Below are 23,560 nucleotides of genomic sequence, written 5' to 3' on the forward strand. Positions count from 1 at the left end.
TTTCACACTTTATCATTAAGTTTAGGTTATTCCTTTTATAAGCCAGCGCAATGCTTAGGCTTGGATATTCAATCTAGCTATAACCTTCTACAAATCAAATCATATCAAATCAAATCATATCTTCAACTGCAAGGCAAAAGGTTTTGACATCCAATCAAGCAACTCAAATATTCGGTTATCTCTCCAGCTTTGAAATAAATCTTCAAAGAATCCAATCTTCAATGTGCTGCTTGATCCACAAGTAACTAAACAAATCTTATGGAACAATAAGAACATATCTTCTAGAAATATAAACAACACGGGCTGCAATGTCGTAGCAATATGTCACAACATCTTGTCCAACAACTTATTGAACTTATTGTTTTACCAAAATGCAGCCAACAAAATAAAATCCAACAAAAAGAAATAAAAAATGTATATTTGAAAAAAGAAACAAAATTGTAAAAATTTGAAAAAGATTTTTGATCATCACTAACAGACCACCTACCATGTTGTAGGAGGGATAAAGGGCCTTAATGCGACTGTCCCGAACAAAAGAGTATTAAAACAAATAGGGAGTTAAAACTTTTATTCAATGGCATGATTGGGAACATTATGCATATGAGGAAGACTTCTGTCCACAAGAGTAGGTTATGTTGTTACAATACCCTTAATGTTGCAATAGTACCTATTGAGTCGATCCTAGCCAAAATAATTTTCATCAGCCATGTATGAGAAATTTCAATGCTTTGTTATTCCTTATGTCTTTATAATCATGCTCTTGCATTTCATTGATTATATGCTAGCTAACTTGCTTGAGGAGAAACAATGCTTTGCTATTCCTTATGTATTTAAGTGTCAATTTTATATGTTTTTATTGTGTTATGTTGGTATTCTATGTTGGTTTCAAGTTTTTAACAAGTAGGAGTCTGTACAAGAAAAAACAGGACAAAAACGACAAAAGTTGAAGAAATATGAAGAAAATGCACCAGTGGCGACCTCCATGACGTTTGCCATGGTACTGGCCATGACTTGGTAGAAACACGAGATAAAGCAAATGAAGAAAAAGTCCTACACTCAGGGGCCATGGCATTCGCCATGGACGTTAAACCCACGTTCTCACCATTTTACATTCACGGCGTTCGCCATGAGACCACGGGGTTTGCCATGGGCTTCTGAACCTAAAAAATAACAGAACCAGTTGAACGAGCTTCTCCCACTTCCCATATTTTTCTCCAATGACTCCAACACGTTTCAGAGACATTCTTATCAGCTTCTACCCTGTAAATATGTCTAAGTTTCAGTTTTGAATCATCCAAGTTTTTAGAATTTTATTTTAGGCAAATCTATACCATCTGTAAAGTAGTTAATTTCTCACACTGAGGGGTTTTTGCAACTTAGAGCTAGATTTTAAAGATTTGCAGGAAAGACTTGGGTCGTTCGTAGTGTAATCGTGCTCGCATAATTTTCTCAGAATTTATTTTAGATATTTTTCAGTACCTATTTTTACAACTCTTTTGATTTCACTACGTATTATTTTCTACTATTCACAATTTATTTCTATCCCTTTTTGTTCTTCCACTGTTACAAATTTTTAATATATATATATATATATATATATATATATATATATATATATATATATGAGAAAACTTAAGACTGTTTATTAATTATATTTTGGAACAAATTGGTTCATGAACAATTTTTTAAGTAATATGAGCTATAGGAATAATTAGCTATTCCATATGCCAAAAAGTGAAAGAAACAAGCATTTTCAATGTTGAATTAGAAGTGAAAGCAATGAGCATTCTTAATGTCAACTTAGAAGTTTCATTTATGCTTAAATGAATTAGCAAGTTTGAATGTTTGGCATATCCAAGTGGAATATGAAAGACAATACCCCATTTGCAGAGAAACAATCAAGATTGAAGCTAAAATAGCTTCTGCCATACCTATAATATATATGCTTATTTAGGTGATGGTAACACATTACAAATAATCATCTAGTTTGCTTTCAACCAACAAAGAGCTCACGCTAGTGAATTTGCTCATAGGATATAAAAAAGCCACTTGTTAGAAAAAATCGACATTGAAGGAACGAGTCTTACTACATGTATGGATACAATCTTACTTGAGGAAGAATCCAATAACAATACTGAAAGGATGAGGGGAAGGGGTAGTGTATATCATCGTGACTACGTCTCTTCAGAGATTTGGTTAAGGATATTTGACTATTAGAAGGTGATGAAGAGGATGGTTGCCTATTGACAGGATGATTCGACTCTAAGGTTGTCAACTACTACCAAAGGAATATTGCATTAAGCGATTGCAACCCAAGTTAAACATACACCTTGCCCAATAATAAGTTGTGATTATTTTTGTATAGTTATCAACAAATGTCTAGATATATTGTTGGTTTCCCATCCTCAAACAAAGGATGAAATGCACTAGATCTATATGGTCGAAAGATGGATTTATTGATTTCGTGGTTAGGTCGGAACAACCTTTGGAGAAAAGGTGTTCTTGTATTGCCATTGATTTGGTGAAATTGTTGATTACTTACGACGATGCTCACCACATGTCGTCTTTTAAAGGCCATATGTCTGAAAACAAGAGAATGCTGAAACACGTTAAGTATGTTTTCCACACACTGTACGCCACTAATCCTTATCGAGATATGATAAAAGATCATAGATAGGTTAAGACGTACAGTGGTGATTGATCAATGTTATACAAATGAGACGATGTAATTGCAAACACTCCAACAATCAAATAAGTAAGAATCATAGGTGTGATGTATATGACTAAATAGATAATGTACACAGACTAAACCACAAGTTAGATTTTATAGTCCTAAAATTAGGGTTTTAGAATCCAAAACTCTAGTTTAAACAACTGGGTTCCTGAACAATTGTAATGTAAATAAATCATGATAAAACTTCAATTAGACAAACTTTTGTTTGATCATCGACTATACTCCTTAAATTTAGTCTAATCCATAACAAATAAAATAAAGTTATTAAAAAAAAATTTCACTTTTAAATTTATTAAATTTCTTCGTATAATATGAAAATTATATATATATATATATATATATATATATATATATATATATATATATATATATATATATAATCTCTTAAAAAACTTTTTGATAACACTGAAGTTGATAGAAATTATTAGAACTCCACCGCTTAGTTTTCAACGAATATTAATCGATTTAAATTTATTTTAAATAAATAAGTAAATTCTTCTTTCATATAATTTATAAAAAATAAATTTAAAAAATCATATATGATTTTTTTAAAAAATTAATTATATTTAATAATTCGTGTGAAAAACAAAATATTATATTTTAATAAAAACAACATCCCGATCGCGTTCAAAAGAGATAACCGCAATAGCGTTCAATTCCATTTTTCTCAATTTTGTCATAAAAAAACGAAGACCAAAAGTGAAAGAAAAAGTGGGAAAAAAAGGCAACTACTCTGCTACTACATTGAGCGTTACCATCGATCCGCGTTTCTTCTCAAGAGAACCAACCTTACTCCTTAAGTCTTATACAAACCAAAAACCTCTCCAATCTAAACCTTCCTTCCAACCGTATCCGTGAAAACCACGCGCGCCTAGGGCTTCGATTTGCTGCGAAGCCATGGTTAGGCCTCGCGATAACTGGGAGAAGCTCGTTCGAGCGACGCTGAAAAGGGAGCAGCTGAGAAATGCCGGCCAAGGCCATGCTAGACACCCGAGTGGAATCGCCGGCGCTGTTCCGCCTTCGCTCGCGCAAACAACTAACGTTGATTTGATTTTACAAGCCGCGGATGATATTCAACCGGAGGACCCTAACGTCGCCAGGATCTGTAAGCTTTGAAATTAGAATTCGTTTATGAAATTTGACTTCATGTGATAAATGTAGTACTAGACGTTGTTTCTGAACTTTAGATCTAGATAGGAGCTTGATGATATGCTTGCATTCTGTTAACATTGTTAGACTGAGTGGATTGGAGGGACTGAATTATTGGGAATTTGAAGTTCAAGGAACTAAGTTGATTATAGGCATATCTTTTTGAGAGCATAAAGGTTTTACTCTTAACTAAATTTATGCCCTAGACACTTTGTTTGGAGGGAAGGAGGTCGGTTAACTATGAATTTACTTATTTTCCAGTTTTTTGGTATAGGGAGGAATATACTATTTCACTCGATTGCTCTGATATAACCTGTCAAGCGCTCCGTGACATTCTTCTTCATTTATTTTGGCAGTTGTTACATTATCATTTGTGCTTTCAACATGACTTGATTAGAATTTGGTTTTGTTATAAAACGTGACATGGTTCGATGGGCAATGGTATCTACATCATGGTGTTGTAGGTTTTGCATGGTAGGTCATGGTAGCTGCCATTCTCGTGATGGCTTTGATGGTAAGGGCAGCTGTAAGCCAAAAGGTGAGCGTTTTAGAATTTACTCTCAAGGACTACAAGGTGATTGCTCCCACTGTAGACCACAAGAGTAAATTATATAACACTCACCTTTTGGCTCTTCTCTCCTCATTATCAATTACAGCATCAAACAAACTCTCCATAAAAACTTTTCAGCCTGGACCTTTCATCTCCAGCAAACTGATCCGGTGGCCATCATCCACTGTTCCTTTTCCCCAAACATGCATTTGCTTTCTGTTTTTCATGTTTTCCGTTCTCTTTTCTGCCAACCTCTTCTTGCTTTTGCCATGACATGCAACGGTGTCTGCCACTGCCATTTTTCACAGTGGATTTTTGGCTTTCCGCAAGGAACCACAATCAACCATCAATAATGCTGTCTTTGCTCAAGTTTTGTAAAATTCAAGTATTTAAGCTGATCTGATGTACATGTCCTTGTCTTGTAAAATCTCAAGATATCACAATTCATTGCAGGCTTGTAATATAGTAGATTGAGTATGTGTCAACTGTGAATAGGTTCATAGTTTTTTTTTTTGGGTATGAATATGACCTTTTACTTTCAACCTTCAGTGTGTGAGCAGGCATATAGTATGGCTCAAAATCTCGATCCAAACAGTAATGGCAGAGGAGTTCTTCAGTTCAAGACTGGTTTAATGTCTGTTATTAAGGTAATTGTAGTGAGTTTTTGGGAATACGTTGGAAAAATAGCCTTTTTTGTCATTTATTTCTTTTCATTTTCACGTGAGTTTTAATGGCGCTTAACAGCTCACCTGCTAATGATTTTCATTTGATTATATTGTATAGCAAAAACTTGCTAAAGAGGGAGGGGTTCGAACTGACCGCAATCGCGACATTGAAAACCTGTGGGAGTTTTATCAACGCTACAAACAACAACACAGAGTGGATGACATCCAACGAGAAGAACAAAGATTGCAAGAGTCTGGAACTTTTAGCTCTACACTAGGAGAGTATGTCCAACTCATGAATTTGTACCTAATTAAACTTTCTATGATGTAGTCTATTTCTTCAGTGAATTAGAAGGTTGTTATGATCCTGCTAAAAAAATGGCCTAAAAAAAGCTTATAAAACGTAAACAATCCTCACAATTTAAGCCATTTTGTTGGGGATGAGTTAGACTCAAACCTAGGATGATATTAGAAATTAGAACCTATAGTAAATGTCCAATTTGCCCACCAGTAATTATTCACACTAAATATGTTGCTTCCTAGGCATGACGAGGTGTTGTTACTGGTCGTCTAACATAATATTTGTCCATACTTCTGAATTCTTGACTTCTCGTTTGGGATGTAAGGGGTGTGTCGAGATCCTTATAGACTAGTGATATGGCTAAAGTAGTATTTATTAGTCTCAAGCAAACCTCACCTTTTAAGCTAGCTTTTGTATTTTTGTTAGGCCTAAACCCAAATTTTAAGAAAGGTTATTTATTCTTTTGTCATTGACTAAAATGTTGATGCATATTTTCAAGTGTGGCTCTGAATTATTTTTCTCTATGGTTAAAATTATCAACTTATTTCATAGGATATACTTTTGTATGTCCTTGAAAATTCAATATTTGGTCTTTGCATTTTAATCCAAATTTACCACAAATTAAACATAAATATAAAAGCCTTTTCTTTATAGTGCCCTTTTAGCAAGCTCTTGAAATACTCTTTTGCTTTCTCGGCCGACAAAGTTGGTTTGAGGTCAGCTTTTAGCCTTTCATTTTTTTGCATGGGTAATAACAACGTAGTGTAAGTTTCTCGTGACTAAGAAATCACAGTGTTGAAGGTGCAAAACATAAAAATATGTTAATGTGCAAATTAGTAAGCTAATAGAGCACTGAAACTAGAAGATGAATTGTCCATTTTATTTTCATGCGTTACATATGCTAATATGCTATCACGATGTTCATGGTAGTGAAATCATTGTTTGCTGTCTTAAAAATGAAGAAAGACTGTCTCATTTACATTTTCCATTTTATTTTGATTAAAGCCGTTAGAATATTTTATCTAGATTATGCTTTACTATGGTATAATTTTAGTTTAATGATTTGTTCTTCTAGGTTGGAACTTAGATCGTCAGAAATGAAAAAGATAATCTCCACTCTCCGTGCCTTAGTGGAGGTCTTGGAGGCCCTTAGCAAGGATGCAGATCCCAATGGAGTTGGTGGCCTCATAATGGAGGAGGTACTCTTTAAAATAGTTTGAAGATGTTTATTATGAAGCAAATTAATTTTGCTGATTATGCATAGTCTGCAGTCTGATTTTCAATTGTTCCAGACAGTGTTGAAAGTTTTAACAATTAATTTTATTATTATGAATTATGAATTATGCTCTGATTTGAAATTGTTAGCCACTTTCAGTTTTTTCGGGTTAGTAGTTGACAATGGGAAATTTTTTTCTTCTGACTATACGCTGTTGTCAATTGACTCAAAAGTTTTATTATATGAACTTGTTAAACTTCTAATATACTTACTCTAACTGACTGACTGTACAAATAACTTTTCATCTTTGTCTGTTTTCTTAGTTGAGAAAACTAAAAAAGTCAAGCGCGACGTTATCCGCAGAGTTGACGCCTTACAATATTGTTCCTCTAGACGCGCCATCATTAATCAATCCTATCAGAATTTTCCCAGAAGTAAGTTGAATCCTTCAGAATACCCGTGGTATCTCCACCCACTCTCTCTTTTTAGTGACCTGTCTTTGACATGTTTTTGTTTTTGATAATCACTTAAAAGGTGAAGTTACAAACATTGAAACAGCCCTTTATGTTTGTCTGCACAATTTCTGTGATGTCATCATGGATTTATGTGCTCTGCATGATAGTTTCAATGACTTATGAGGTTGGATTCTTAATCTCAGGTTAGAGGGGCAATTTCTTCAATCAGATATACTGAACAATTCCCTAGACTTCCTGCTGGATATAAAGTATCTGGAAAACGGGATGCAGACATGTTTGATCTTTTGGAATTCGTGTTTGGTTTCCAGGTTTGTAATATGGCTGTACAATTTTTTTGTTGCTATATCAAGGCTAATCCTGCAGTAATTAATCCTATTTTCATAGGTTCCCACTGGGTTCATCTCTGATTTTTAGTACCAATATTGAATAGTGGTTCCTAATATTAACAGTATGTCACCATTTACTACTAACAAGAAACAATGCAAGGGTATTTTGTATCACGTTACCACAATTTCCACCTATTGCAATAATGTCAAATTCTCCTCCACTAATAAAGAGAATCTATTCTAAGAATTATATTTCTAGTTTTCACAATTTTCTGATTTTTAGGAATGGACAGAATCTCCTGTTTATGTTTTGTTTTTCTATGCTAGGAGTAGATTTTAGGTCCACCTGTTTTTTAAGTATCCCTTGTAGTTCTTACTGTAATTTCCTTGTTACCATTTTGATGGAGATTGTCTCCCCTTTTTTTTAGGCCTAAATATGTGCACGACTGTTGCCCTAATTCCCCTAATCCGACTTCTATCTTTTGTCTTGTAATCAATCAAATCAAGGAAGGTTCTAAGGTTTTAGAAGGTTTTTGGTTTGTTTTTTCACACAAAAGACCTATCTTACTGCCTAGGGTTCTGTTATATTTAAAGCTTGCTTAGCAAAGCCTGGTATGACTAGATTTTATCATGGAAGTTAACGTTGTATAGTTATGATGAAATTAATAAATAAGATTATCCTTGAAGTATGAGTCTCTTATGGAAGTAGATAGTTTGGCTCTAACCTTCTTTAATATTTGCATTGATAATTAATTTTCTTTTATGCAGAAAGATAATGTAAGGAACCAGCGTGAAAATGTTGTTTTGATGGTAGCAAATGCGCAGTCGCGACTGGGCATACCTGCTGAATCTGATCCAGTGAGTCTTTTTTATGTTAGCTGACCCCACTTACTGGGATAAGACTTAGTTGTTGTTGTAATTTAGTGTAGTTTCACAATCTACAATTTATTTTTTAAGTTTGTAAGTATACAATTTTGCTCGATTTTCCGTCTAACAGACTTTACAATTATTTTGAATATACATTGATATCATACTTTCAAGTTTTCTGTGAGGGTTATAAAACTTATGTGTGAAGTTATTTTAGAGTTAATACCATTTTTTGTTTGAGTAGTGATCTAGAAATTGGCTTTTCTATGGACACAATTTTCGTCTTCACTGTTGTACATCTCAATAAATTTGCAATTTTTATGCATCTTTGTATTCATTTACTCCTTTGATTGTTTGTGTATGGATTTGACTTTCCTTAAATGAGCTAGACTGTAAGACTAACATTATGCTTGCTTGTAGCTGTTTTGTTTTTTGAAGAGAAGCTTATATTTGTTGATAGAATCAGAGAGTGCTTCATACATTTAACTTTTTTGTTTTTTGATGCGTAAAAGCATTTTAATTTTACTCTGAATTTGGAAATTACTAAAAGGCGTGGTAATTTGTCGCCCATTTGGTAGGTTATGGTTTTCTTTATCTGCAAGAGGTTTGTTTACCCTTTGAGCTCTTAGTTTAAGGCTCATTTTTGTAAGTGATGAGAGTGAAAGAGGTTTTTTAACACAGCTAATCTAATTATATATGCGATCAATACATGAATACAGTAACTTATACTATATTTCGTATGGAAGAATGATAGGAACCTCCGTTTTTCCAGCAGAAAATGGGAATTTAACCTACAAAAGACAGGAAGTGAAGTGTTAAAGGAAAGGAAAATTGGACAATGACTGTCTCTCAAAATTTCCAGAACTGGATTAATATTGCATCCTTTTACTTTGTATCTTCTCTTTTAATCATATTCCTAACCGAATTGCCCTCTGTGTCCTTCCCTGCTTGTGACCAAGTTGTTACTTGTTAGTGTTACAATGTTGACCCACATATTTCGTATCACACTTCTTTCTTCCCCATTTCTCACCCAAGGCCTAATCAAGCTGACATTCTCCATGCGTGATGAAGTACACTATAGTTGATGTCTAGCAATGAACATATTGTGTGTGTCCGTTTGCAGTATGGTGCCTTGATGTATATGTATGGGAATGTTTGGGGTCTTTCAAACTTGTTGAACTTTACATGAACTCGTCATCCATTATTTTATGTTTGTTGAAAGAAAAATAATTTTTTGCTTTTCTCATATTGCTTCTCTCATATGTCTGCTGGAACATACAGAAAATAGACGAGAAAACAATCAATGAAGTCTTCTTGAAGGTGCTAGATAACTATATCAAGTGGTGTCGATACTTGCGAATTCGTCTTGCATGGAATAGGTCATTACTTGAACTGTCTCTTGCTTTGAACTAGTTATCTCTGAGTTTGCTTGATAGATTTTTTGTTCCCTGCAGTTTAGAGGCAATTAACCGTGATAGGAAGCTTATTTTGGTTTCTCTGTATTTTCTTATTTGGGGTGAAGCTGCAAATGTCCGGTTTCTTCCCGAGTGCATTTGCTATATATTCCACCATGTAAGTATTTTATTGTGCTCTTTTACTTTTGGGTTATCTCTACCTTTGTTAGAGCTGTTTCCTCAAATAATTGAGATTAACTTTTTTACCTAATTATTCACTGTACATGCCGTACCATTTCTAACTTTTTAGTAAAACATTTCCTACTTTTTCAGTTGAAAGAACAAAGGAAAGTACTGTGTTTTTGTGCCCCTTTTTCATAATGTTAAATATTTGGCGTGTCTGTAGCCTATAGTCTGGGATGGATCCAATTATAGTATTATGGATAGAAGTCTTGTAAACATTAAGTCACTATTTATATTTTTTTTTCATTAAAATATTGAGGGAGAGTGGCCCTAGCTACCGCTTGGATCCACCCTGCAGAGAGTTAGTTATTTCAAGTATGAAACACAGACACCTCTAGGAGTAGGTGTGCCGCGGTGTACGACACTTGTATGAAACTCGTACGAGGTACGACACGTGTCGAAAAAGTCGGACAAATATCGAAAAAGTCGGATAAATATCATCAAAAAATGGTTTTTTTCCTTTGCTTCGATTTGAATTGGTGTCGGACAATTCAGACAAGTGTATTAGAAGAATTGTTCTTTTTTTTTTTTTTTGCTTCAATGCACCTTATATATTTTTTGGACAAAACTCATACAAAGCTAAAAGCGTTACACATGCATTGAAGCAATGCTATCAATGAAGAATTAAAGACATTAATTTTAACTAAAATATTTGTAACTCTTTTAACTATAGATAGATAAATGATGCTCAAATACTATCACATATGTAGCAGTATCAGTGTCCTATGCTTTTTACATTATCGGTGTCGGAATGCCCATGTCGTGACCCGGTGTCGGAATGCCCATGCCGTGACCTAGTGTCAGAGTCCTGCTTTATAGGTTTCAAGTCACTTTTAAAGAATGCTAAAATTTCTCCTCTTATTGGGTTATTTAGATGGCAAAAGAACTGGATGCTATTTTGGATCGTGGAGAAGCTGAAGCTGCAGCCAGCTGCGTAACTGATGATGGCTCTGCGAAGTTCCTTGAGAAAATCATTTGTCCTATATATGAAACACTAGCTGATGTAAGTTGTTTTGTTATGCTGAGTATTCTTATAAATTTGTTCACATTTGTTTGTTGGAATGAGTGCGAATTGATTTGTTGCTGAAGGCAGTCACATTATCATTCACCTTTTGAACATGCATCTGTTGATGGATAAAATGCCACACCCTGAAGGAGTGCCTAGCTAAGTTATGGATTATTACAGACTTTGATTACTGGATCTAGGGGCTGTGAAAATCTTAGGTTTAAGAGTCTAATCATAGTTTTAGTTGATTGATGCAATTGTGTTTTTAGTAGTTATACTATAAATTTATAGTACTTTACCCTGTCACCCTGATTAGTAGTATAAATAGGACTAGTGCATTGTATTGTAAGTCACAGCAATCCATAATCTATATACTAAATTTAACTTGAGTTTTGGTGAATATGATAATGACTTCAATTTAATTATATCATTAATAATAGTGGTAAAGTTGGTTAACTAACTCAATTGGTGGCATTGTAACAACTATGAGAAGGGAAAACCCTTGCTAGAATCTTTTTTTTTTTGGTTTTGACACAACAGAGATACAACCTAGAAAGCATATTCTGGTACAAGAAAGCATGTATTTGACATGGGATAGACAACTTTATGATTTTTAAGTCCGGAAAACAGACAAATTCCAAAATTATAAGCTGCGACATGGTTAATAGATAATACAATACACAATAACTTGACTAGCCTGTCGATCACTTGCATCTCCTGTCCAATCAACACTTGAATACCCAGTAGAAATCCCTTTTCTAGGTGATCCTTTGAATCAACATATGAATTCAGAACATCTGCATTCCAATGGCTATTACAAGGAGAGTTGAGGAGCTGATTTACTACACTGAATGGAAAAGATGTGTTAGGTTCAGTCATCATGAGATAATTCCGTTTTCTAACAAGTCTTGTGTATTTGGTCGGATTAGGCTAGAACTCCCTTGATTAGGAAGAAGCTTTATGTTAAGATCCATAGGAGTGTTGATTGCTTTGCACTCTGTTAGGTCTTTCTCTTCCAAAATATCAAAAGCATACGTCCTTTGAGAGATAATATTACCTGCCTTTGATTGGGCTACCTCAATCCCAAGTCCATAGTCGAAAATTCTGAAATATGTCTTGTTTTAATGCCTGAAATTGATACCCTTATATTCATCTCAATGTCGTCAACATAAACCACCAAGTAGGTATACTTATTTAATGTCACAATTAGTAAAAATGAAGCGATCTTCCTCCATCGTATCATTTCAAATTGCTGCATAACTTTGCTAAATCTTCTGAACCATGTCCAAGGTGATTGTTTCAGGCCATACAAACATTTATGAAATTTGTACACTAGATTACTTCCCCCACGCAACAAATCCAAAAGGTTGCTCCATATAAGTATCCTCCAAGTCACCATGTTGGTGAATACATATCACTATAACCCTGACCATGGACTCAATCAAGTATATACTTTGCTACAGGATGAGCTTTCAATTGATCTACCTATACATTAGGATCCACGTCAGCTTTAAAAACCTATTTGTAACCAACAACAAAATTTCCCGAAAGAAGTGGAACAAGCTCCCATGGATAGTTAGGAATTCCGTTCCACTAGGAACAGGAGCTACTGCATGTGGTCATAGACATTTGGAGCGTGACCCGAGTGGTCCGATAGTGAGTGATCCAATGATTCTTGACTAAACTCTAATACCATCTTGAGACTGAAATCTTGTCTACATTATGAATGAGAACATAGACACACACATGAGACTCCTAATCAATCTCAAGAATTAGGAAAGTGATTATCTAAGAAAGGAAAGCTGAATCAATATAGGCAAGACAAAATCAGTCAATATCCTTACGGATGCTATTAACAATATCTCAATAGTTCTTTTGTATTATTATAATTATCTTTGGTTTTCTTTTATTGTACACTGATAGGGGATTGAGGGAGAATATTGAGAAAGAGAGAGAGAGAATAGAAAGTAGGGATAAGGAAAGAGTGTTTTATTTATTCAACAAAAGCATACATTGAATGGTTATTTTCTAACTATATATAACTGTCTAAGCAGTTATAACAACCAAATACAACTAATAACAGTTGTATACACTACTACATGCATCATATCCCTCCCCTTGAAATCTTCCTTGTCCTCAAGGAAAAGCTGTAACATCAAAATAGGGAAACTGTAGCTTGATTTTGTATAGTAGCTCCCAAGTAGCCTCTTCCATCGCCTCCCCTTTCCACTGAACCAAAACCTCAGTAACTGCCCTATTATGTCTCTGAATCGAGCGCCTCTTCAAAATCTTAAATGGTTCCTTAGGATCATCCAAACTTCCCCACTCTTCAGGAAGTGCAACCACGGGAATGTTTGCATCAGGACACGGTTTCAAGAGAGATACATGGAACGTAGGATGGATCCGCGAATTAGCTGGGAGAATCAAGGTGTATGCAACTTTTCCCACTCTATGTAGCACCTGATAAGGACCATAAAACCGAGGAGAAAGCTTTTCGGAAGCACGATATTGATCAGAAGATTGTCTATAGGGCTGTAACTTTAGGAAAACCCAATCTCCTTCCTTGAATTCCCGATCACTGCGATGTTTATCAGCCTGCCGCTTCATACGTGCTTGAGCCCGAACCAAGTTACCTTGTAATTTCTGGATCATTTCCTCCCTTACAACGAAACTTCGATCTACCGCATCCACCTTGGTACTTTGAGGGCAATAAGGAAGATGCAGAGGAGGTGCTTGACCATACACGATCTCATAAGGGGTAGCTTGAATAGCAGAATGATAAGTGGTATTGTACCACCACTCAGCCAAAGGTAACCAATTGACCCATTCTTTAGGCCGCTGCCATGTCATAGCCCTCAAGTAATGTTCTAAGCAGCGGTTCAAGACTTCACTTTGACCATCCGATTGAGGGTGGTAGGCTGTTGTTAAGCTCTGGGAAATGCCCAATTGACCAAGGAAAGAACCCCAAAATTTACTTGTAAACAAGGGATCTCGGTCACTCACAATGTTGGCAGGTGCACCATGTAACTTGTAAATTTCAGAAATGAAAACTTCAGCCAATTTTGATGCAGTAAAAGGGTGAGCAAGAGGAATAAAATGGGCATATTTGCTCAGCCGATCAATAACTACCCAAATTGTGTCTTTACCATGAGATTTAGGAAGCTTTTCAATGAAGTCCATGGCTATACTTTGCCACACTCCCTCTGGAACTAGCAGGGGCTGAAGTAAACCAGCAACAACTCTAGGTTCATACTTGCATCTAAGGCAAGTCTCACATTGCTGAATGAACTTTGTGACATCTTTGGCAAGGCCCTTCCAATAAAACATGCTCTTGATCCTTGCTATAGAAGCCCTGATGCCCGAATGGCCTCCTTGGTGTGAAGAATGAAGCCATTGTAGAATCACCAATCGCACTTGTCCATCATTAGGAATGACCAGCTTGTGTTTCCTATACAATAAATTGTCCAAAACAGAAAAATGGGGATGCAAGGTTGGGTTAGCGAGAACCTGCAGCCTGAGGTCATGCAACGCTGAATCTTGTTCATAGCTTTTAAGGAGAGAGTCCCATAACTCTGAAGAAATAGAAGAGACGTTCAACTGTAAAACTTCCCCATGCGAAGCTCTCGACAAGGCATCTGCAGCTACATTATCCTTACCCTTCTTATACAAAATTTTATAAGAAAGACCCATGAGTTTAGTGACCCATCTATATTGGGCTGGAGTAGATAAACGTTACTCCAATAGGTATTTCAAACTATGTTGGTCAGTAAGAATTGTAAATGTGTTCAGGGAAAGATATTGGTGCCACTTAGACACTGCATGAATCAATGCTAATAATTCCCTGTCATAAACTGACAACAGCCTGTTTTTAGGAGACAAAACCTTGCTAATAAAAGCCACAGGGTGCCTGTCCTGCATTAGCACAGCACCAATTCCCGTGCCCGAAGCATCTGTTTCAACCACAAATGACTTTTGCATATTAGGGATGGCCAACACCGGAGAATTACTCAAAGCATCTTTCAACGTAGTGAAGGCGTTGTGTGTCTCTTGTGTCCAATGGAACGAATCCCGCTTGAGTAAATCAGTAAGAGGAGAAGCAATGATGCTGTAACCTTTAATGAACCGCCTGTAGTAACCCGTCAATCCTAGAAAGCCCCTCAATTGCTTAACTGTTTGAGGCGCCGGCCAATCTCTCACAGCTTGAACTTTAATTGGGTCAGTAGTAACTCCCGTAGGTGTAATGAAATGACCCAAGTATTCGATCCGTGTCGTGAAGAATGCGCACTTACTTCTCTTAACATAGAAGGTGTGAGCTTTGAGGATCTGAAACACGTGTCGAAGATGAGCCACATGTGCCTCCAAAGATGGGCTATACACTAGTATGTCATCAAAGAAAATAAGAACACATTTTCTCAATAAACCAGAAAAAATAGTGTTCATTGTTCCTTGAAAAGTAGCTGGTGCGTTGGACAAGCCGAAAGGCATCACCACATATTCATACTGCCCCCCATGAGTTTGAAATGCTGTCTTTGGTACGTCCTCCGTTTTCATCCTTATTTGATGATATCCAGCCCTAAGATCCAATTTAGAAAACACCACTGCCCCACCTAATTCATCCAATAAATCCTCCACCAAAGGAATTGGGAATTTAGCCTTCACTGTCATGTCGTTCAACCGCCTATAATCCACACACATTCGCCAACTCCCGTCTTTCTTTTTAACTAACACAACTGGAGAAGCAAAAGGTGAAGAGCTTGGTTGAATTACTCCCAAATCCAAGAGCTCTTTAACCATGCCATCAATGACATCCTTCTGAGCTGGTGGATATCTATAAGGTCTTAAACTAACGGGGTTAGAACCCTCCTTTAGCACAATTTGATGATCATGAATACCCCTAAAGGGTGGCAGTTGAGTAGGTGTATCAAAGACCTCTTGGAACTCATGTAGAACAGATTCTCTATGGACCCTCATCACCGGATCCTCTAGCTCCTCAGTGGTCACTGAACAGCACATTGTCTCTGTGGAACAAGGTAGCAACTGTAGCATATAACAGAAGCTATCTTCAACCATTAACTGATGCAATTTAGCAGCTGGGACTATCCTACTTTTAATTTCTTTAACAGCCTGCAACTTCACATGCATACCATTCATAGAAAATTCCATAGCCATATTGGTAAAATCCCAGTGGATGACTCCCCATTGCCGTAACCATTGCATGCCCAATATAATATCACAACTGGACAATGGTATTGCAATAGCATCAGTGAGAAAATCATACCCTTGAAGCTTTAACCGGATGCCTTCACACCGTCCCGCACCTTGTATAAGGCCACCATCAGCTACAGTTATCCGCAAGGGATGCATGGGTTGTAGAATATTGAGCCCCTCTTTACATAATTTCTGGTTGATGAAATTATGAGTGCTGCCTGTATCTATGAGTACATGAACTCTCTTTTTGCCCATCCATCCTATCAATCTCATCATAGGATGAGAAGAGTCTCCCTGAATGGCATTAAGTGAAACAGTGGGATCAACACCTTGAGTAGGATCATTAGACACTTCCTCAGAAACAGAATCAACTTCAATTGACTCCACTTGGTTTTCCTCCCCAACCTCCATAAGGAACACTTGCATTTTCTTCCTCTGAGGACAATCATGTCCAGGAAAGAATTTGTCATGACAGAAAAAACACAAGTTTTGAGCCCTATGTTCATCCATTTCTTTAGGAGAAAGCTTCTTCTGAAACGTATATGTCGGCTTTCCCAAAATGCTCTTCTGAGAACCGTCGACAATCCCTTTCTTCTCCTGAGTCATCACTTTCTTGTCAAAGGTGTTAGAAACTGTATTCTTTTTCTCACTCCAAGAACTTTGTGTTCGGTTTGCAGGCCCCAACCGTTTCTGTAACAAATCCAAGCTTCGTTCTTGCAACTTTGCCATACGAGTGGCTTCCAACACCGTACGCGGAGCGAACATCTTCACACCATTACACAGTTCCTGTTGAAGGCCTCCTAAATAGCATTGGAGCTTTTGAGATTCCGTCAAAGCTGTTCTACCCACAAGATTGTCAAACATTTCCTGATATGCCTCCAAGGAACCAGTCTGCACCAGTTTCTTGAGTTCTTCCATAGGTGAATCGAACTCGAGGCTAAATCGCATCTTCAATGCCTCAGTGAAATTTTGCCATGTCAATCGGCCATTCGATCCCTGTTCTAGACTTTGGAACCAACGAAAAGAATTATCATCAAGAGCGATGCTCGCAACAGAGACCTTGTCCCCTTCTTGCGTTCCGTCCAACAAAAAAAAACGTTCACATTTCGCAATCCAAGATTCGACATCGTCGCGAGTGAATTTTGGAAAATCCAAACGCGTTAATCGCGTTGCTGGTCGAGTTGCTCCGTCACCAGTACCACCATGGCGACGCGACGCCGTTAACTCCGCCATTTGCAATCCAATTCCGCGCATGGCTTCTTGCACATTGGTGAATTGAATTTCGAAACGATTCTCCAATTCACGAATTTGCCTCGTGATACATGGCTCCACCGCCGCCATTATGCGTTCCTCCGCCTCACGTATGGCGTTCTGCATTCGCGTCGCTTCTGCCATGAAGGATGTGGCCGAGGTCGACAGGCTCTAGATACCAATGATAGGGGATTGAGGGAGAATATTGAGAAAGAGAGAGAGAGAATAGAAAGTAGGGATAAGGAAAGAGTGTTTTATTTATTCAACAAAAGCATACATTGAATGGTTATTTTCTAACTATATATAACTGTCTAAGCAGTTATAACAACCAAATACAACTAATAACAGTTGTATACACTACTACATGCATCATACACATACTCATGTGCTGCCCTCACTCCTAAAAAAATGCAGGAGGCTCATTACAAAAATGGAAAAGCTGCACATTCAGCATGGAGAAATTATGACGACTTCAATGAATACTTTTGGTTAGCAGCTTTCATGACATGAAACTTTTTTTACTAGTAGGGAATTTTCAATTCTAATTTTCATTCATGTGTAGGTCGCCTGCTTGTTTTGAAATAGGCTGGCCAATGAGGAGTGATTCACCGTTCTTTCTTAAACCGAAAAAATCGAAAAGGGTCAGTTTTGTTGTTTTCTTTCTTTCATATTCTATGATATTTTAAGTTGTTTTGACATTTTTTCTTTTCAAGTATTATGTTCGAATAGTAAGTTATAGTCAATAATTTTGCTGTAGGTTGTTTAAAATTCATTTGCTTGATTTGTGATTGACTTTTGTTTTGGTAATCAATGGCTAATTTAATTTCCCTTTCTGTTTGTATCATACCATATGATCATACCCTCCCTGAATTTTTCACATCTATTAAAGTATACCAACTCCCATTTTCTAAAAAAGGTCATAGTTTTTTCTTATTCAGGTGGGATTAGCTATGTAGATCAAACAGGGAATGCATTCCTTTTCATTTACTGGACTATTGCAGTTGAAGAGAGAACAACTAATGAAACAAAATGTTATTTTTAAAATAATATCATTGTATTTCATTTTAATACTGAAAATGTGAGTTACTAGAGAGGATCCACACCCACAAATAGGATCACTGTTTTGTCCCCATTTTTACTAAAACTTGTTTTGTACCACAGACCTCTAATTTTTGGTATGCTATGATCTCCAACTTTCACCTTAAAGTTAAAAATTCTTCTCATTTTTCTAAACTTACATTCTATATGCTCCGTCTTATTTTTGTGCTCAGGAGGAAATCATATGCTTCTAAATTCTAATGTTAGTTTCCAAGTCTCCAACCTCAATTAATTCTTCCCTCGATTCTCTAAGTAGGTTAATATCATTTGCAAAAAACGTACATCTCAGTGCTAACTATTTAATGTGTTATGTAAATACATCCAAAACTATCGTAAAAAGGTAAGAGTTTAGGGTTGAACCTTGATGTAATCATATAGTTATGGGAAAATCGTGTGAATCTCCACCCATAATCCGCACACTAAACGAGAGGTCTTCATACATATCTTCGATAACTCAAATATAGCTAATCCTATCCCTTTTCTTCTCTAGGGCTTTCCAAAACCTCTCTTCGCAATCTATCCCTTGCCTTCTCCAAATCAATGAAATCTAAGTGTCAGTCTTGTTGATCCACCCGATACAGTTGCATCCCACGTCATAGTAAATAGATTGCTTCTATGGTCAACCTCCCAGACATAAAATGAAATTGATTTTCAATAACTTGAGTCACTTTTCTTAGTTTCCGTTCAATTACTCTTTCCCATAACTTCATGGTATGACTCATAACTTTAACCCTCTATAATTTGCACAATTTTGTACACCTTCCTTATTCATATATAGATTTGAGTTAAAGTTCTTCTCCATTTGTCCGCCAATTGCTTTGATCTCATGCTTATGTTAAAGAGTTTGGTGAACAACTCAATGCCTCTATCTCAAAGACTTTTCCACACTTCAATAGGTATGTTTGTTGTCTAGGCCAACTACCTTGCTATCACTCATCCTTTCATCGCTTCTTTTACCTTGTATTTTGAAGTCTACGATAGTAGTTATAAGTTTGATACTCTTCTAGAATGTCTAATCTGGTAGAGTCCGTTAAGTTCTCATATTCTTCATTAAATAAATTGTGAAAATCCTTCTTCCACCTATCCTTTATATTCTTTTTTTTAACCAAAATTCGTCTCATCTGTAGCACATTTAACTTAATCAAAGTGTCGTCTTTTTTTCTCGTTGCTTAGCAAAATTCTATATATATCTTTCTTTCTTATTAGCTCTTAAGAATTGGTATAATCCATCAAAAGTTTGAGTTCTTGCTTCACTCATCACCTCTTTGTGGTCTTTTTTTAGCTTTCTTATAATTTTCCCAAGTTTAAGCATTTTTATACCTAGATCAATCTTTAAAACATTTCTTTTTGACTCTAACTCTCTGCACCATGATTCTTTAAAACCTCTTGATTTTTTAGCGTCTCTTTTGATACTTTTTTAATCTATTGTGCTTTCTTATCCCACTCCCACCATATCATTGTACTTTCTTGTGGCTGTTCAAAACCTCCTTCAAAGATCTTGTGTTGGAAACTATTTATGTTTTTCACCATTCAAATGCTACCACTTAATTCGTGGAACCCTCGTGACTTTTTATCATTGCTATTCTCTTGACTATTGCATCCATAATCAATACTCTACGTTGGGTAGTCAAACTCTCTCTAGGTATAACTTTACCATCCAACAAAAATTTTCTATCTGATTTGCTAAAAAGAAAGAAATTTGCTAAAAAAAAAGAAATTCATCTGAGAACATGTCACCCCTCTCTTATTATGTGTTAAGACGTTCACTTATTTTCTTAAAGCACATATTAGCTAAAGTAAGACATATTTTTAAAATTTTTTTATTATGTGTTTAAGCATTCATTTATTTTCTTAATGCACATATTAGCTAAAGTAAGATAAAAAATCAACGAAAAATTTAGGACGGGAGTAAATTTAGGTATATAAATTTGATCTTCCTCCTAACCACAGTGTCTATTATTTTCATAGATTTTATCTGGAAGACTAAGAGTGCCTTCCATGTTCCAAAACAAATCCCTCTCATATGAATTAACTTTTTTACCCAGACTCGCTCACAAAAATGTTAAACCTTGCTTATTTTTTAATGCATCCTAGCGGTGTTGCAGCAGCCCTTGCTGTTTTGACCCTGTACTCGAGCTATAGACGCGTTGCTTCTGGGCATTGACCTATCATTTACTTTATTATTATGTTTTTGATCAATGTCATAGAGATTTCCTAAAATGTTACATTGGCTATTGACTACTTCCCAACACAACCCTCATCATCACTAACTATTTTATTTTAATTTGATGTTTGGCTTGTTGATCCATTTTGTTTTGGAGAATATACATTCTTGTCAAAATTGGCTTTGATGGATTGATGGTAATATTGTATTTTGAGTCTGAGTAGTTTGATTGATGGTAGTATATGGGTTGAGGTTATGGTGACTGTTTTTTAATTCTTAATCACAATTATTATTTGATTATTTTTTCTTACTTGTATGTTGAACACATGGTTGGCAGACTGGTAAAAGCAGTTTTGTTGAACATAGAACGTTTCTTCACTTATATCGAAGTTTCCACCGTCTCTGGATCTTTTTGGCATTAATGTTTCAGGTTCCTTTTTCCAACCATCAATTTGCTCTGAAGTTTGAACTATGATTAGTAATGAATTCTAGCTTAAAATATGTGTACTCCTGCTCCTCACAGGCTTTGACAATTATTGCTTTCAATCATGGACATATCAACCTGAATACTTTTAAAACAGTACTTAGCATCGGGCCATCATTTGCAATCATGAATTTCATTAAGAGTAAGATGATTATGTTTTCTGCTGTTTTTGCTCTATTGAATTGTAAGTAATTCTCAAAATACTAAATTTATGGTGAATAGGTTGCTTGGATGTGTTGCTCACATTTGGGTCATACAAAACTGCAAGGGGCATGGCTGTTTCAAGGCTAGTAATAAGGTTTTTTTGGGGTGGCTTGACTTCTGCATTCGTAACATATGTTTACCTGTGAGTTTCTGATTTTCCCTTAGCTATTTTGTTTGGTAATTAGTAGTGTTGTCATGAGTTAAATGTGGGTTGAGGTGGCCCTCATCAAATTGACATGGTAAAGGAATACATTCACATCAATACGGTGATGCTGATGTTTTATCAATAACTTATTGATTCCTAATTTGACATAATAATCAATCACAACTAATATATTGATTAAATACAAATTATGCCAAAACAGTTCTTTGAAAATGTCAAGTAAATCAAATTTGCAATCCTAGTAATAACGTAGTTTCATAGTACAATAAATATATAACAGCCCAACTGAGATACATGATAATGGGAAAATAAATATTAACTTAAGGCCATAATATTAATATGGCATAAAATTTAACCTTTAGCTTCTAGACTGCAAATTATGCTTGGCAGTCAAATTCAGATTGTATTCTCGGTGTTTCTTCTTTTGTCTCTTTATTAAGTTAAAGAGGTATAATGGGTTGAAAATGCACATGCATCAATACCGGTTGGCACTGAGCATTTAAATAAGTTGGCCAAAGTGCACAATGTGACCGCTGACCACAGGAGCCACATCATCCTGATGTGGCCAAGGATCAAAATTATTTTGTGTCATTGAGGCTGTTTCATACCCTGCCTCAGTTCCTAGGTTGGCGAATCTGCCAATTTTGACCAGACTTGTAATTAGGACTGCATCTCAACTCCCTGAGTTTTTACAGCATTTATGCTTCAATTGCAGGAAGGTTTTGCAGGAGAGGCATAGTAATAACTCTGACAATTCATTCTATTTCCGGATATACCTGCTTGTACTGGGCGTTTATGCAGCTATACGACTATTCTTTGCATTGCTGCTCAAAATTCCAGCCTGTCATTCACTTTCTGAGATGTCTGATCAATCATTCTTTCAGTTTTTCAAGTGGATATATCAAGTGAGTTATTTTTACCGAGTATACTTGACAAGGCCATTTTCATATTATTTTGGTATGTTATGACTCAGTTTCTTTTTCAATGAAATAATTCAGGAACGGTATTATGTTGGACGGGGTCTTTATGAGAAAATGAGTGACTACTGCAGGTGGGTTGTGTGCAGAAAAATCAAGTCTTTCATTTGCATATAGGATGAGACACCTATTTACTTAATTTTTTTTCTGGATTGAACTTCAATCCATTTATAGAGCTACCTTGAGAATAAGGTATTTTGCACTTAGTCACATTAAAGTTTAATATGGTTTAGTTTTCTCCGAACTTTTGTATTTGTGTGATAATAAGCCTTTATGCTTATTCAGAGCTAACTCATTATTGGGATTTGGGAGACAGATCCTAATATTTTATTTTATTCTTATATTGTTTAAACCATTGATTCATGTTTTTTAATTTGAAATTAACATTATTGATTTTTTATTATGGTAAAAAAGAAAACCCACAAACTTAAAACTGTCTCAGGCTGTCTTATTTATTTCATTTACTTAATCTTTTTAGTTAAAAAAGTTTCAAAATTATATTATATAGTTTCCAAAATCAAGTAAGTGCGAACTGATGGTAGATTTAATATGGAGATGTTAGGATTAATTCATTGTTATTGAGGCCCCCCATGTTAACAGTAATAACAGATGTTAGGACTAATGATGATTTTGCGTGATAATAGCCTTTTTATAAAAAAACTGGAGTTCAATGACTGACTAGATTAGTGACCTATTGAATGAAGTTATTAAAGTTCAAAAGTGCAACAAGGCTTTATACAATATTTCCAAAAGGAGAAACTTTTGAATTGTCATTACAGTTTCACTTTGTTTATCTGCAAGAATAAAGAATAAATTACTGGCAATGTTTATTTCAACTTGCAAATTACCGTCCGTGAGGCATATCACGGGTGCATGGTTCAATTGTCACAATTTGCAATGTCTATGATCTGGCCAGGGTTGTTTCTGTATTGGTTTTACCTGCCTTGTTGTCAGCCGTGCTACTTTGTGACATGGATTTTTCACTTCTTATTTTTGCATTTTTGTTGTTCTTTTCTGCAGATATGTGGTCTATTGGTTGATCGTACTTGCTTGCAAATTTACTTTTGCATACTTTCTCCAGGCA

The 23,560-nt window shown here is 35.8% G+C and overlaps 1 protein-coding gene across 1 annotated transcript in view; it reads left to right on the forward strand.

Moving 5' to 3' along the window:
• Window positions 1-3,384: 3,384 nt before the first annotated feature.
• LOC131622072 (callose synthase 10-like) overlaps window positions 3,385-23,560 on the forward strand; it is a 42,590-nt gene continuing 22,414 nt past the window's right edge. Inside the window, exons 1-18 of the mRNA XM_058893115.1 lie at window positions 3,385-3,839; window positions 4,983-5,080; window positions 5,217-5,380; window positions 6,475-6,598; window positions 6,939-7,049; window positions 7,274-7,399; window positions 8,186-8,275; window positions 9,566-9,663; window positions 9,739-9,856; window positions 10,796-10,924; window positions 17,801-17,874; window positions 17,949-18,027; window positions 20,986-21,078; window positions 21,172-21,274; window positions 21,355-21,478; window positions 22,215-22,404; window positions 22,498-22,550; window positions 23,497-23,557. Of these exons, the coding sequence (XP_058749098.1) occupies window positions 3,632-3,839; window positions 4,983-5,080; window positions 5,217-5,380; window positions 6,475-6,598; window positions 6,939-7,049; window positions 7,274-7,399; window positions 8,186-8,275; window positions 9,566-9,663; window positions 9,739-9,856; window positions 10,796-10,924; window positions 17,801-17,874; window positions 17,949-18,027; window positions 20,986-21,078; window positions 21,172-21,274; window positions 21,355-21,478; window positions 22,215-22,404; window positions 22,498-22,550; window positions 23,497-23,557 (2,043 nt within the window). The 5' untranslated portion in view covers window positions 3,385-3,631. The remainder of the gene's footprint in view (window positions 3,840-4,982; window positions 5,081-5,216; window positions 5,381-6,474; window positions 6,599-6,938; window positions 7,050-7,273; window positions 7,400-8,185; window positions 8,276-9,565; window positions 9,664-9,738; window positions 9,857-10,795; window positions 10,925-17,800; window positions 17,875-17,948; window positions 18,028-20,985; window positions 21,079-21,171; window positions 21,275-21,354; window positions 21,479-22,214; window positions 22,405-22,497; window positions 22,551-23,496; window positions 23,558-23,560) is intronic.

This window comes from Vicia villosa, unplaced genomic scaffold (assembly GCF_029867415.1).
Source record: "Vicia villosa cultivar HV-30 ecotype Madison, WI unplaced genomic scaffold, Vvil1.0 ctg.000024F_1_1, whole genome shotgun sequence".
Classification (NCBI taxonomy): domain Eukaryota; kingdom Viridiplantae; phylum Streptophyta; class Magnoliopsida; order Fabales; family Fabaceae; genus Vicia; species Vicia villosa.